The sequence below is a fragment of the Micropterus salmoides genome, unplaced genomic scaffold (assembly GCF_014851395.1).
Source record: "Micropterus salmoides isolate LMB-PRFRI ecotype aquatic unplaced genomic scaffold, ASM1485139v1 Ms_hic_scaffold_21, whole genome shotgun sequence".
Lineage (NCBI taxonomy): Eukaryota > Metazoa > Chordata > Actinopteri > Centrarchiformes > Centrarchidae > Micropterus > Micropterus salmoides.
Window position 1 is genome coordinate 23,529,448 of NW_024041262.1, and position 14,352 is coordinate 23,543,799.

Genomic DNA, 14,352 nt, shown 5'->3' on the forward strand with positions numbered 1-14,352 from the left:
CATGCTAATTTCTGTATACACAATTACGTAAACAGGATGTGCCCATGGGGAAGACGAGTAGAGGAGGAAATCAAGTTAAAGCTTGTTTTTAATCTCTTGTTTCTGGTTGTGCTGGCAGGAGTGCAGACTTACTGGTGGTGTTGTATCTGACACCGTAGAACATCTCTGGACAGGGTCGCGACACCATCTGGCCAGCGCTGCTCCTGGGCCAGCAGGTGCCAATGCCATCGATGGAGGTGTCACAGTAGAGTCCCGAGCCTGAAGTGAGAGGACAGAAATGTCAGACACAGACATGCCTGGCATGGCACAGGACTACATATAGCCATGGTGAAATTCTGACAATGCTCCAGTGATGTTGGCAATATACTGTGGAGCTGAATAAGCTGTTTGTGTACACAGGCTTTAATGATTACTCCTGCGCTGCGTCGTCTCCCGTGGCTCGTCACCAAGTCTATTTCCAGCATTGTTCTCATCTTTGATGTTAGTCCTTATAATCTGAGTTCAGATCAAACTTGTCTCCCTCGTGGGGTATTCCACAACAACTTTGCTTTGTAGAAACCGCATAGGGAATCAGTTTCACACATCTGAGAAGAGCAACGTGTCCAACTCACCGCTCCACTGACCTGTGGCATTGCTCAGGGTTTGGTTCCAGGAGGAGGCCAGGGAGTGTACTGCAATCCAGAGAGAGAATTTCATCAATAACCTCAACCATTGTTTACGCAGTTTAGAAGAAGCTATGAAAACCTCATTAGATTCAGCTTAACAGCTACAACGGGTGAGCATTAAAGGGCAACGGTAAACACTGGTGACAGACCTTTCCTCGAGCAATAACAGGACGGTAGCAGCAAATATGAATCTAGACGTGCCCCAAGGGTCAGGCTATTATTTCTGTAATAACTCAAGAAGATTTAGACAGAAAAGATCCGGAAATAAGGACGTTCTGCAGGGCAAAGTTGGTGCTTCAGATTAATGCTTTCAGATGTTTTATTAACCGGTGTTTTCACACCTGTTTGTGGTGAGAGAATTAATTAATCTCGGTAAAATAAGAAATTAACACAGAGTAGTTTTAGAAACTGTCCTCACAAGATAAACAAAATTGGTAGTTCGCTTACATCTAAATTTAGGTTTTCTTGACAAAGAATTCTAGTGGCAGCATGAATTATGACTCTTCTGTCGGGAAGTTGCTTAATAAACCCTTGTAGTGGTGTATGGCTGCATCAAGCAGTTCACATCCTCTCTGGTTGATTTACATTTACTCATCTGGCAAATGCTTTTATCCAAAGCGACTTACAGTACATTTGAGTACAACATACAGTACAACATACAAGCATCAAACAAATCATCAAATACAGATCTACAACTGACAATACATACTAGTAAGAGCAGCAATAAATACTAGTAAGAGCTAACAGCACATATCGCATCAATGGGGTAAATACCTAGGGAAGGAAGTAAGAGTTAACAAAAAAGTGCAATCGATACAGAATAATTGTAGGGGCATAGAGCACAGGAAGTGCATGTTAGAGGTTAGGGGTTAGAGGTGTTATAAGAGGAAGTGTTCTCAGAAGAGATGAGTTTTCAGGAGCTTCTTGAAGTTAGAGAGGGACGCCCCTGCTCTGATGGCGTGTGGTAGCTCGTTCCACCATCGTGGTGTCACAGATGAGAACAGGGACTGTGATTGCTTTGTGTGAAGGGATGGCAGAGCCAGGCGGCGTTCGTTGGAGCAGCGTAGTGGCCGGGAAGGAACGTTGTATCATGGAGCTTAGGTAGATGAGTGCAGACCCTGTAGTCACTCTGTATGCAGCATTAGGGGCTTGAATTTAATTCTGGAGGCCCCGGGGAGCCAGTGGAGGTCACTGAGTAATAGAGTGACATGAGTCCTTTTGGGCTGATCAAAAACCAGACGCGCTGCTGCGTTCTGAACCATTTGTAGGGGTTACACCGCACAAGCTGGAAGACCTACTAGGAGGGCATTGCAGTAGTCGAGGCGAGAGATAACCATGGCCTGTACCAGAAGTTGGGCGGCGTACTGAGTGAGGTAGGGCCTGATTTTCCTTATGTTGTATAGAGCAAAGCGGCACGACAGCTGGTCATCAATCATGACACCCAAGTTTCTCACAACCTTGGTTGGAGTGATGGTTGAGGAGTCAGTTTGTAGTTTGATGTTATAGGATAGATTGCTCGGCTGGAATGACCAAGAGTTCAGTCTTAAAAAGGTTTAGTTGAAGGTGGTAAGCCTTCATCCATGCAGATATGTCCGAGAGACAGGCTGCTGATCCGTGCCGAGTCGCTGGGGTCGTCTGGCGGGAAGGATAGGAAAAGCTGCGTATCGTCTGCGTAGCAGTGGTATTTAGAAAATATTTCTAAATACCTAACTATTTAAGTACACTTACTAGCAGTGCTGGGCAGCAACACATTCTTTTTTTAATATATATATATATATATATATATATATATATATATATATATATATATATACAAAAAAGGCAGCAAAACAACATTTAAAAGTTACATTTACACAGACATGACAATTCAACACATAAAAACCTCTTCCAAGACACATACACTTAAAGAATCCAGGCTATAGGAAACATCAACACTTCTCCTTAAAGACATCTGCAACCAGGGACTTTCAAGAACTCTAACCGTAAGTGGTACCAGCACCTCTAACAGGAAAATATTTTGTAAGGAGTTCCATGTTTAGGGTGCACAATATGAAAAGGCAGTATTTCCTAACTTGGAAACAACCCTGGGGACTTTTAAAAGCAGTAGCCTGCTAGACTGTGTTTGGTAACTACTGACCGCAAAGTTAAGGAGGTTACAAATTTGCAAAGGACTGCCTTGTAGATAAAAACACACAAGATGATGAGAGGATGATCTACATTACTTACTAACATGTTACAGGAATGTGATGACTTTTTCCAGAAAAATGCTGCTTTTTACAGTTTTATCATCGTAAACTGAATATTCTATAATATAGTGAACACGTTCTAATCTCAGTGCGCCAAACATGGACACTTTGAGAAAGCCTGACAAAGTGTCCGTATGTGAAACCTTTAGTTTTAGGAAACTACTTGGTTAGGTTTAGAAAAAGATTCTGTTTTGGGTTGAAATCAGTGCATTGCATGATGATGGATGGGTTACATTGGAGTTACATAAAAGCCCAGGGCATCTCATACGGATGCTAAAGGGTACTTTGTGCGTCAAATACCAACGCTTTGTCAGGCTTTCTCAGAGCGTTGGTTTTTGACGCCCTGAGATGGCTCAATATAACATTTATAAGCAATGTCATGGTCATATCATTTTTTACTATTTTCTGACATTTTATCGCCATTCATTGACCATGAAAATACTCGTTAGTTGCAGCCCTGTGATTAATTGAGCCTGACAGATTCAACTGACCCAAAAATATCAGATATAGCTACTGATTTCTTGTTTTACATATAACGTCAAATTAAACACATCAACTTCCTTTCTGTCCCCAAAAAATGTGTTGTTTAAAAGTAAAAAAAAAAAAAAAATCAACAAATTAACTGATAATGAAAATAAGCGTTGGCTCGACACCCAGCCAAGTCATAACAGAGCAATGTGACAGCATAATTACAGCACAGACATCACTGTCATTACTCGTCATTAAGATCATTCCTGTGCATTTGTGCGTGGCTGTGTGTGTCTAGTAACCATTATTGTACTAGTGAGGTCTACACAGAAACTGGATAATAATAAAAGACATTATCCACAAGGGGAAAGTTGTGATTGAGGACGAGGGTTTGGCATTCAGTTGTCAACGGTCTTGAAATGGAAAAGACTGAAAATCAATTCAACCCTCACAAGTGCAGAAGGGTGTAAGTGGAGCAACTGGAAACACTCAGGTTGGCTTGTGCTAGGATAAGAGTGGCTTTTAAAAGAGTGTAACAGTTGCTGTAGTCTTCAACTTACATGAGACATTTCCTGTTAGCATGAGCAGAGCTTCACATGTCAAATCTGCTAAACAGCCAGACGGCAGGAGGCTTATGATGGCGCACACCTACAAAACAGAGAGGACGACAACACAATCAAATATTAAACATGACATAGTGTAAAATACAACTCTCCCCTGGAGTTTGGATTCCTTTAACTCCTGCACACACGGGGGATGATGTTCTGATGAATCAAACGGAAAGATTCTTGGTGCCCTTGAGCAGCCGACACATGTATTAACAACTCCTCTCGCATAATTTGGAGCACTTTGCCCTCTGTAATCATTTTTCCGCATCAACACTCTTTCATGTTGCCAGATGCAAGGATTCAATAAAATATAAAGGCTAAGAAATTACTTGCTGCCTTCTCGGATGATTGTGATGTCAAACTCAAAATATTTCTGTTTGTGCATCGATGTCGTGGAAGCAGCTAGCCTACTTTGCATGTGTGCAGAAGGGGAAAGACATTGAATAATGCACATGATTATAAAGTCAGTAGGCAGCTCAGGAGGGGTTTATAGGGTCTTGTGACAGAAGTACCAGCGTGTTTTTGCTTGTTTCTACCACAATAATAATGTGAGATGACATCTGCTCCATTTGCTGCACACACCAGGATGATAAAAGGTGGGAAACTCTTTTTGAGCTTTTTTAAAATGACAGTTAAGTGGGATTCAGATTAAAATTTCATCCTCACACTTTGATCTCAACTGGATTTCTTTTGGACGAGTGACTGCTGGGAACCAGGAAGGTCGGAGTACACACATTCACTGTGTGAATGTACTGTACTGTGCTTCACGGTGACATCTGGAAAGCACTACATCTGTCAGTGCCATTTTATGAGAGGCACAAAAGACCACAAAGTACCGTAAAATGTGATTAGTTTTGTTTTTGTTTGGACTAAACTGGCCTCTCTAATTGACCCCAAACTAGGTCACATGTCCATGCAGCTGTCCTTGAGTATACGCTGCTCCCTGTGGACACGAGAGGGCGGCTACTATTACCTATAAAGGCAATGTTTCATTTCCTCCTTAAATAAAACAGTCCTATCAATAATGCAACATCTAAACCAACAAGCAGTTCACATTTTTGTCGACAGAACAAAATTCTTGCTTTAAAATTCCTTTGTTTTTCGTGTCATTAAATCACACTAAAAGTCACGTTCATCTGGTGGTTACAGCAGCGTGAAACACCAGCTGTGTGTGTGGTCACGTCATATAAAATGATATTCTGCCCCAGATTTCAAAGAAGGGTTCGTGATGGCTATTTCACGCTCAGTGAATTGTGGGCAGGTATCAGAGCACAGTAACCTACTGTACTGGCTGTCCACCTCTGTCCATATAATTACAGCTCAACAACTGACAGCCACAATGTAAACAATAGAATAAAACCAGCTGGTAATGCGATGTTAATATGAATTCAGGGGGCCTCATTTCAACTCGCAGTGAAAGGACCTGAGACAGTCTCAACCCATTTTATCACCAAGCAATGGAAGCTACAAGAATGAAAAAATAAATAAAATAAAATTCAGGGATTGTCAAACATAACCTGGCTCATTTTAAATGTATTCAAAATCCAATCACTAATTACTAAAACTGATCACGGGAGTTGTGTGTGGTCTACCGCAGCCTCAGTCAGTTAGTTTGTATTATTGTGTGACTTTGGTATTTTAAAAGGGTTAAAAACACAAAGGCCACACAATAACACAAACTAACCAATCAAGGCAGCGGTAGACCTGTGAGGTAAAAATACTGTTTTTATCAATAGAGTCTGGTGGTTTTGACAAGAGTGTTATAGCGGCTGTTTCTGGTCAAATGAAAAATGGTTTCTCTCTGTAGGGATCCTTTCCATAACGCCGTCAGACACTTGTTACAAAAGTCTGAGCCTGTCAGCGTCAAAAAAAGGCAGTTTAGTCCATCGGTGTCAAAGTTGATCTCCAGGAGAAACAGATCTGAAAGCAGCACAGAATGACTGAGAGATGCACTGACTTATATACTGTTTATACATTTTTAAATGTCATGTGCCACCTGAATTTTATGTTTCCTTTTACATAAATAAAAACATTTCCACCATAAATTGGTGCAGAAACTTTCCCCAGAATGCAGGAAATGAAGTGTTTAATGATCAAAATTTAGTGGGGGAGGTCCCCTCAGACCCCCCCACTCATACAACACTGTTTAAGGATCTTTTCGTCTCGTTCCCGTGAACCTAATATCGCGTATCGGGACGTCTCGCGAGCCAAGTGTCACACCGCTAATCGGTGCCCCTATGACGCCACCACTTTTCAACACAAAGTGATGCCCTTAGTTTACTCTGATGGGACGCAACTGATTAAAAGGATTACGCTGCAGCCCTGTTTAACTGCAGTGCACTCACTCAATAACATTTAAAATAATTTGTCCAAGTTATAGTCACATAGACATAAAATCATTGAAAAATAGGGTTGAAGTTGCCCTTTTTAAAGTATTTAAGTCCCTTCTAAAAACATTCTTTTATAGGACAGCCTTTCCCGATTTTTGACTTTATTTTATTCTATTTTATTTTTTCTACATATATATATTTATTTTAAACGTGTATTTTAGTCTCTTAAGTGTCTTGTATTTGTTTTTATGTGTTTTATTGTTTTTACACTTTACACTTACAAAGCACTTGTTTTTGAAAAGTGCTCTTCAAATAAAGATTATTATTGTTATCAAAGTAATTTAGTATTTCTATTTCAGCAAACTTTACACTTTCACATATCAGAGGCAAATATTGTACTTTTTACTTCACTGCAGTAATTGTGTCTGACTGTAGTAGTACAAGTCACAGATTCAGATTAATAGTACAAAATATAACCATTTTCTAAATTATGATGTAATGTTTTTATATATTCTTTTGAATTTATTCCCTGAGGTTCCCCAGTTGTCCCCAGCCTTCTTGACAACTGTGCTGGTATTTGTAGTCCAAGAGAGATCTGAAGCGATGTGCGTACCCAGGAGCCTTTTCCGTACAGTCCCCATTGATTATGAGTTCTCTTATTTTTGCGGCGTTCAGGACTAGAGTGTTCTCTGAACAGCACGCTGTCAGTCTTTGGACGTCATCCCTGTAGGCTCTCTCGTCCTTTCCAGAGATGAATCCAACCACGTGTCGTTCGCACACTTGATGATGGTGTTGGTGGAGTGGGTGGGGACACTGTCGTGAGTGTAGAGTGGCAGGTGGGTTCAGCAGGTTTAGTAGCCAGTCTATGAAAAGCATCCTCACGTAGTTCCACTGGTGTTTAAGGTAAGGCAGTGCAATGTGAAGAGTAACGAATGGAACACTTATAATAGCGCCTTTCTAATCTTACAACCACTTAAAAGCACTTTAAATTGCCAGTCACATTAACCTCATTCACACACACATTCATTCACTGATGGCAGAGGCTGCTATACAAGGTGCCAGCAGCAAATCAGAAACAAACACTCACACACTGAGGACACAGCCTTCGGGAGAAATTTGAGGTTCAGGATCTTTTGATAAATAGGCGACCCGCTCTACGTTTATGCCACAGCCGTCCTGAGCAATAGCGAAGGCATCTTCTGGAGAGCTATTTGCTCTGTAGGTAAACTGATATGGGTCAAAGGTGGGTGGGAAGCTGGCTTTGATGCGCTGCAGGACCAGCCTCTCGGAGCACTTCATGATGACCATGGCTGATACCGCACAGCAGTCGTTGAGGCCGCTGATGACAAGGTGGCAGTAAGAACGTTACCCAAGTCACGTGATGTTAAACAACCCATTCTCACTCCACGACTCATCACATATGGACGCATGATCAAGAGCCATCATCGTCAGTTTGTAACGCACTGGGGATCCCTTTAGCGTCATAGTTCAACGCATTGGGAGAAACCATGTAGTGTCAAGTTTTGACAGTAAAGGCAGGTATGCCTATATGATATTTAACGGGAAAAGACTGAGTAAGGAGGTGGACAGAGGGCCAGAACCACGAGTCTGAACCAGGAGACCGGGGTTCGTGTCCTGTGTGAAGCAAAAAGTGAATATTAAATATTTTTATTTAAGTTACATAAATTGACGTGACGTTAGTTGACTTACGTGTAAACTGACGTCATTTTTTAACCCAAACCACGATCTTTTCCTAACCTTAACCAAGTACTTTTTATGCCCAAACCCAAACAAACTGCAACGTTTCACGACTTTAATAATGCAATGTTTCAATATGGAGATGTTTGGAAGCTCTTTTATTTTGAAAGTCTAACCTGACGTTGCATTTTTATTGTTGCCAAGCGTTGCTAACTTGATCGCAGAGACCTAAACGTCAATAAATGATGCAAAAGGGGTCAAAAAACAACGACAATGGGCCTTGACCAAGCGTCAATATGTGACGAGTCGGGAGTGAGAACGTGTTGGTTAAACACGTGGTTAGCATTGTGCAACGGCGGTAGTTAGGGTAAGGCAACAAAACTACTTGGTTAGGTTGAGGAAAAGATCATTGTTTGGGTTTAAAAAACTATGTTAAGTAATATGACATAAGAAACGTCTGCCAACTCACATGACGTAACTCACATGACGTAACTCACCTACGTAACGTTATTTAACTTTGAAATAGGTCAACATTGATTTATTTTCACACTGGACTCAAGCCCCCTTCTCCTGGATGAAATTTCTTTAGTCGTTTCTTGCTCGTTATACTACAACACATTCTCTCTCCCAACTCGCCACAAATATGCTTGGTCAAGACCCTTTGGCGGCGTTCTTTAACTCCCTGGGTACCCCTTTAGCATTTTAGCATTTTGCAGTTTTTCCAACGTTTATGGCTCGGCAGTCAAGTTAGCAAAAATAAATAATTCAACATCCGGTTAGACTTTCAAAACAAAAGTACTTGTTAATGTTGACAATGTTGACATTGTGAAATGTTGCAATTTGGTTAAGTTTAGGCAAAAAACCTACTTGGTTAGGTTTAGAAAAAGATCACGGTTTGGGTTAAAATAACTACGTTACGCCAGTTAAGTGACGTTACTTTCGTGACTTATGCAACTTACGTAATTTAAATAAAAACATTGAATTTCCACGTTCTGTTTCACACGGGAAACGAACACCTGTCTCCTGGTTGAACGTCCAGTTTTGGGCCCATCATCCCCCAACCACCTCCTTACTCTGACTTTTGTGTTGAATATCCCACATCTGCCATTAGCATTCAAAAGCGACGCTACAGGGCTTCCCCCCAGCGCGTTACAAACTGACGCCAATGGGTCTTGACCATGCGGCCTTATGTGATGACTAGGGAGTGAGAACGGGTTGTAAACTACGTCACCTGACTTCCTTTGCTCCCGTCATACTTAACTACGGCCACTAGAGATCACTAACAATAAATGTGAATATGGGCGGTGATAAGCTGCTTAAACGATCAACCAAAACGTCCATTTTACTGGTGAAGTCTGCACATTCCTTCAACACCTTTCCTCGAATTCACGCTATGAGCACACGCCTCACATCCTGCTCCTGCACAGCGAGGATGGGGCTGTTGGGGGCTGGTGACGGTGTTGTGTCTCTCTCCGCTGCTTTCACCACTCTGCTTTCTTGCTTTTGCTGGTCTTGTAAAGTAATGGGCTGGATGCCCTGCCACACCCTCTTGTGGGTCTTACTGGTAAAGTGGTCTTCAGTCTTCCTCTTGTAGGCTGCCTTATCATCCCTCTTTTCAGGCAGCAGCACCACACAATAATTATAATATAATAATATACATGATTCCGAAATGTCCCATAAGTAGTGCTATACTTTTGGTACTTTAAGTATATTTGGTGCTTGAATGCAGGACTTTAACTTGTAAGAGAGTATTTCTACACTGTGCACTGAGGTATTGCTACTTTTGCTTGAGTCAAAGGTTTTTTTCTTCCACCACCGTTAAGTAGAAATACTCAAGTATCTCCACCCTGAACTTGCAGTACAGGACTTAAATAAATGTTCTTAGTTACTTTTTGACCTTAGCAGACATGTGATAGCCTGTGTGAGTTGCTGTGTGTGTGTGTGTGGGGGGGGGGGGGGTTCTTGACTATTCTTAGTGAGGCAGCTCTTCTCACACAATAGGAAGATGAAGTAATTCACCTCAGGCATCTGTAACAACATCAGCATGTCTCTTCTGAGTAGAACAAACCTCTCGTCCCTATATTGTTCTCTCTCCATTTTGTCCAGAAGGTGCCACAGCACATGATATTAGATGACTCATCTCAGGGAAGACTTTTTGAGACTGAAATATGTTCATTAAAGCGGAAGTGAGAGGGGTGCACTTGCAGCATTAGCTCTCTTTTTAATCTCCAGTGTCCCAAATCCGGGTTTTTCTGCATCAGCATTTGAGCTCCCAGCCCCAGACAGGGGAGGAATCGTGCCACTTGGGATTGTTTTCTCATGCCATCTTAAACCAAAGTCCTGGTTTCTGTTTCGTTGTTTACAAGTAAATACATCATTTGCAGCTTCAGCTTTTCTTTAACCTGCTATGATACAGATTGTTCTTAATACTCAGAGCAAAGCAGAGGGGAGGTGGGAAAAACCCCTGCAAGTCTCTGTCAGGATTACTGACCTGATTCAAACATTTTAGTTCAGAATATTTCAGAATTTTTTTTTTTTTTTTAAATAGCTAGAGATGGAGATATCCAAAACTGACATCTGGATGGGATGATAGTGTAAAATCCCCTCGCATCAAGATTATACTCATCTGAAATCCGCGAGAATAAGACAGATCTACACGCTTTTATTAAGCTATTTTAATTAAATGTCCGAGTTCAGTTCAGCAGATGAAGTCAAAGCGCAAAAGGCGCAGAACTTACCTCAAGCAGATGGAAGCATTTGCGACGCATTTCCAGACCTTTATTTTTCACATAATGTCCATGTGTGTCATTAAATGTCTTCTTATGACTTGATTATTATCCGCCTCCCTGCGGCCGAGCACACCCCACTGAGATTATCCTTTCAGTTTAATTGTGCAAAGAAAAGTCGCAGCAACACAATTGGTGCCACAAATATGTTACTGTTGGAAATGTCACTTCTGTCACCGGAGAAGGCCAATCAGGTGTCCAAATGAGCTGTCCAGATAATACCAGAGGTTATGATCCATTCAGATCATGTAAAGCCCAGGAGCAGAAACACGCGTGTTGGTCTTCAGGTGAGGAAATGTCCTTTCCGTCCGGGTCGGTTTCTCGTGAGCACTCAAATGAAGTCGCTCCGTCAGTTTGTGTTACCGGACTGGAAACCGAATCCACCTTGGAGAGCCGCGCGCCATCAGACGGACACTACCGCACCTTTCAGGGCTGGCCCCGAACCAAAACTCCTTTTACATGCAGGGGGTTCCACCGCAGGTTACCCCGAGATACACCGTGAGGTCCAGCTGCTCCACATCCAGCTTCTGACTCGTGCGTGGAGCCGCGGTGGTGCTACAGATCGTCACTCGACGCGCCGCCCACGTTGTGCCACTTGCGACTGAGGAATAACTCAATTCCTCGTAGTGGAGTTAATTATGCAACGGCTGTCCGCTGTTCCAGTTCCTGATCTTTAATCTCTCTTTGCAATCCAGACGTCACTTCTATGGGAAAGTTAATGGATGGACCCGGGGTAGACTGATTTTGGATGGGAGGATCCGCGCGCATTGCTGAAAAGAAGAGAACCTCTGATTAAGCATCCAAGAAGGGGAAGCCTTTTAACACGTGTCCCCGTTTTCAGTGAATTAGTGCCATGCTCAGAGTTAACAGATTGGGCCGTGGGCTAAAATGGACAGATGGTCCCACTGTGTCAATGAAGTTAAGCATCCCAGAGGATCGTTTTAAATAAAATCCAGTGCAAAGAAGTTCCGGAAACATGCTCTTTAAAAAGTGACTCATTTCTATTCATGAGGTACAGAAAACTGAACTTCAACAATTGTCTAGTGGGTGCGTCAAAAGATAATTAAAGGGAATCAGAATTTGGTCAGTTACACATTTTCACAACGGAGGAATTTGCCTCCGTATTTAGTTGCTTACATGAAAATTAAATATAGAAATATAGAAACAGTAAAGAGATCAAAATGGACAAGTAGGATTCTAACAAATATAATAAAGAAAAATTAATGGAAAAAAAACATACATGATATTACCAAGAATGTGCACAATTTTGAAATATTATTGACTTTTCTCTCATTTTAGCTCATACTGGACCATTAAACCGGAAGGCTTTCTTGCAACTTGGGGGCAGCATCAACAAGCTGTAAACACAACACTGACATATTAAATTAAAGTTTTTAAATTTAATGGTGAATGAGATACAAAGCATGCATTCGGAGTCCTATTCTGTGTAACCTGATGAATAAAAGTCTAATATCCACTCTCCTTTTAGCTCTGTTTTTGGTCTCCACCAACTCCTGAGGGAAATATCTGTGTTTCTGTGGCTGATTAATGCTCCACTTTGTCATTTGACCTACCATTATAATTTAAAATAATATTGATTGTAGCAGCTTTGACCTAAGGCTCAAAAAATCCTTCAAACTGAACAAACTGAGAGAGAAAAATTACTGTTTTGTTGAAGGGCGTGTTCTCATGCTCACTCACATTGCTTCATTTTAAGGGGTCACAAGCCAAAACGATTGGAAAACGCAAATGCTCCACCCAGCTTCTCAAATAGGAAGATTGTTTCGATTTGTCCTGTTTTATTATTTTGTGTTCGTTTTGCACTATTGGTAAAAGTCATTTGAGGACGTCTTCTTGGACTCCAAGCAGTAAATCAACAGAGGAATCAATGAGAATGATCAATAGTTGCCATCCTATCTGATTTGGTAGCAACAGGGAACTTCCACCACCTTGTTATTCCTGTTCCTGCTCATTTTAAATCCAAATTAATATTTTACACAGCGCATCATATCATCAGATGTGATGCTCTCATGCAGGAGGAGGTTAAGGCTGGCTTCTAATATCCATATACCACTAAGTCTTTGAGTGCACAAAATGCTTCATGCACACTGCGCTAAAGCTTTCTTTAGACCCAGTGACGTGCAAAGAGGCATTATTCAAAAGATGCTTTAATCCGAGGTGACAGTGCCCTCCCCTGAGTATGCCAAGTGTCAGCAGTGGCAACAAGGAGACCATTGCAAACTGGGTTATGTGGTGGGGATACTGTTTCGACTTATTAATATGAGCCTGCTCCTTCTAGGACACAGCGTACATACCTGCACACCTGCTGTACATACCTGCTGTATGCAAACCTGTTTATGAGACTTGCATACAGGTGCTTAAAAATACTCTCTTAATCAACCTGACAGGTGTCGTGCACTCTTTAGTGGAACCAGTTGTTTTAGTGTATGATTTTCTGAGAAGCCAAGAAGATTGTGTAAGACGGTCTTTCTAATCCTTTGCTCCGCAGCTGTCACTATCAAGCACAGTATAGACACCGTCCCCCCCATCTAATCTGAAACAATTCATCTTCTGTGTAGGCATGTGACATCCCCAGAGCTTGAAAATCTATAAACTCTCTGTGTGTGTGCAGCGTTGTCCTAAGGCTCATTCTAGAGGCATGGGCTCGATGTGTTCATTACATGTTGGGGTGTCGAACGTTCATGTGATGAACATGCGCTCAGCTCCTGTGAAGGTCCGGATAATCTTGCTGTTCTCCTCACATGACTGCATTCGTTGATGAAAATGCATAATCCTGCAGACCATGATGTGTTTAAAAGTGTCCGTTCTCATTCTGCTCACAGAGAGGAAAACATTTGAGGAACTGAAACAAGTCAATGAATAGATCGATCAACTGACAGAAAATAATAAACGATTAAATCATTTCAGTCATTTATAAAGCAAAAAAGCCAAACACTGTCTAATGTGATAATAAATGGAATATTTAGAGCCATTTCTCGTAAACAAAATGATAGATCTTTGTGATTTCCTGACATTTTAAAGACAAATCAGTTAATCAAATAAAATATCTAATAGCTTTAACAACAATAAAAAGAATCCTTGAACATCCTTGAACAAACATTTTAATGTTCATTCATGACCTTGGAAACTGCATTTAACAAAGCAACCTCAACTCAAGGTCCTCTGCTTGTTCAATCACTGACATCAAGGATTTTACCATTTATAGCAAACAGTCATACAATTAGGTTTGGTGGAAAAAGCTTTGCTCTCATAGAATCAGAGCAGCAATGCTGTGGGAACTAATCCCCCTTTAAAAAATGATTATGATTGTACACAAGGGCGTAGGTTTGGCCTCAACATTGGTAGGAACACAAAATAACAACAACATGCGGGTGCTTTTTTGCATAAAAGTGCTGGTGGGACGCTGGGGAGCAATTGTGCGGTAAGAGAGAAAAACACAAGCACAAGCCCTAAGGCAAGTGTGGCCAAACTCTGACCTGTGGCCCGATTTCAAAATGGCCTGCCATGAGTTTTTAAAAATAAACTAGAGC

General features: G+C 41.5%; 1 protein-coding gene and 1 long non-coding RNA gene across 3 annotated transcripts in view; one reads left to right on the forward strand and one right to left on the reverse strand.

Annotated features, from left to right (window-relative positions):
- The window catches only part of LOC119916292 (corticotropin-releasing factor receptor 1-like), a 59,728-nt gene extending 47,695 nt beyond the window's left edge, over positions 1-12,033 (reverse strand). The window contains exons 1-4 of one of the 2 annotated variants that reach the window (XM_038736259.1): positions 10,754-12,033; positions 3,940-4,027; positions 624-671; positions 133-258 (exon numbers count right to left, since the gene is read on the reverse strand). In XM_038736259.1, the coding sequence (XP_038592187.1) occupies positions 133-258; positions 624-671; positions 3,940-4,027; positions 10,754-10,783 (292 nt within the window). In that variant the 5' untranslated portion in view covers positions 10,784-12,033. Of the gene's footprint in view, positions 1-132; positions 259-611; positions 672-3,939; positions 4,028-10,753 lie in introns of both variants that reach the window. The other variant, XM_038736258.1, reaches the window with a different exon arrangement.
- On the forward strand, positions 11,746-12,283 carry LOC119916293. Its single transcript, XR_005447085.1, has 2 exons — positions 11,746-11,813; positions 12,101-12,283. It is a non-coding gene; the product is annotated as an uncharacterized LOC119916293 (long non-coding RNA).
- Positions 12,284-14,352: the final 2,069 nt, after the last annotated feature.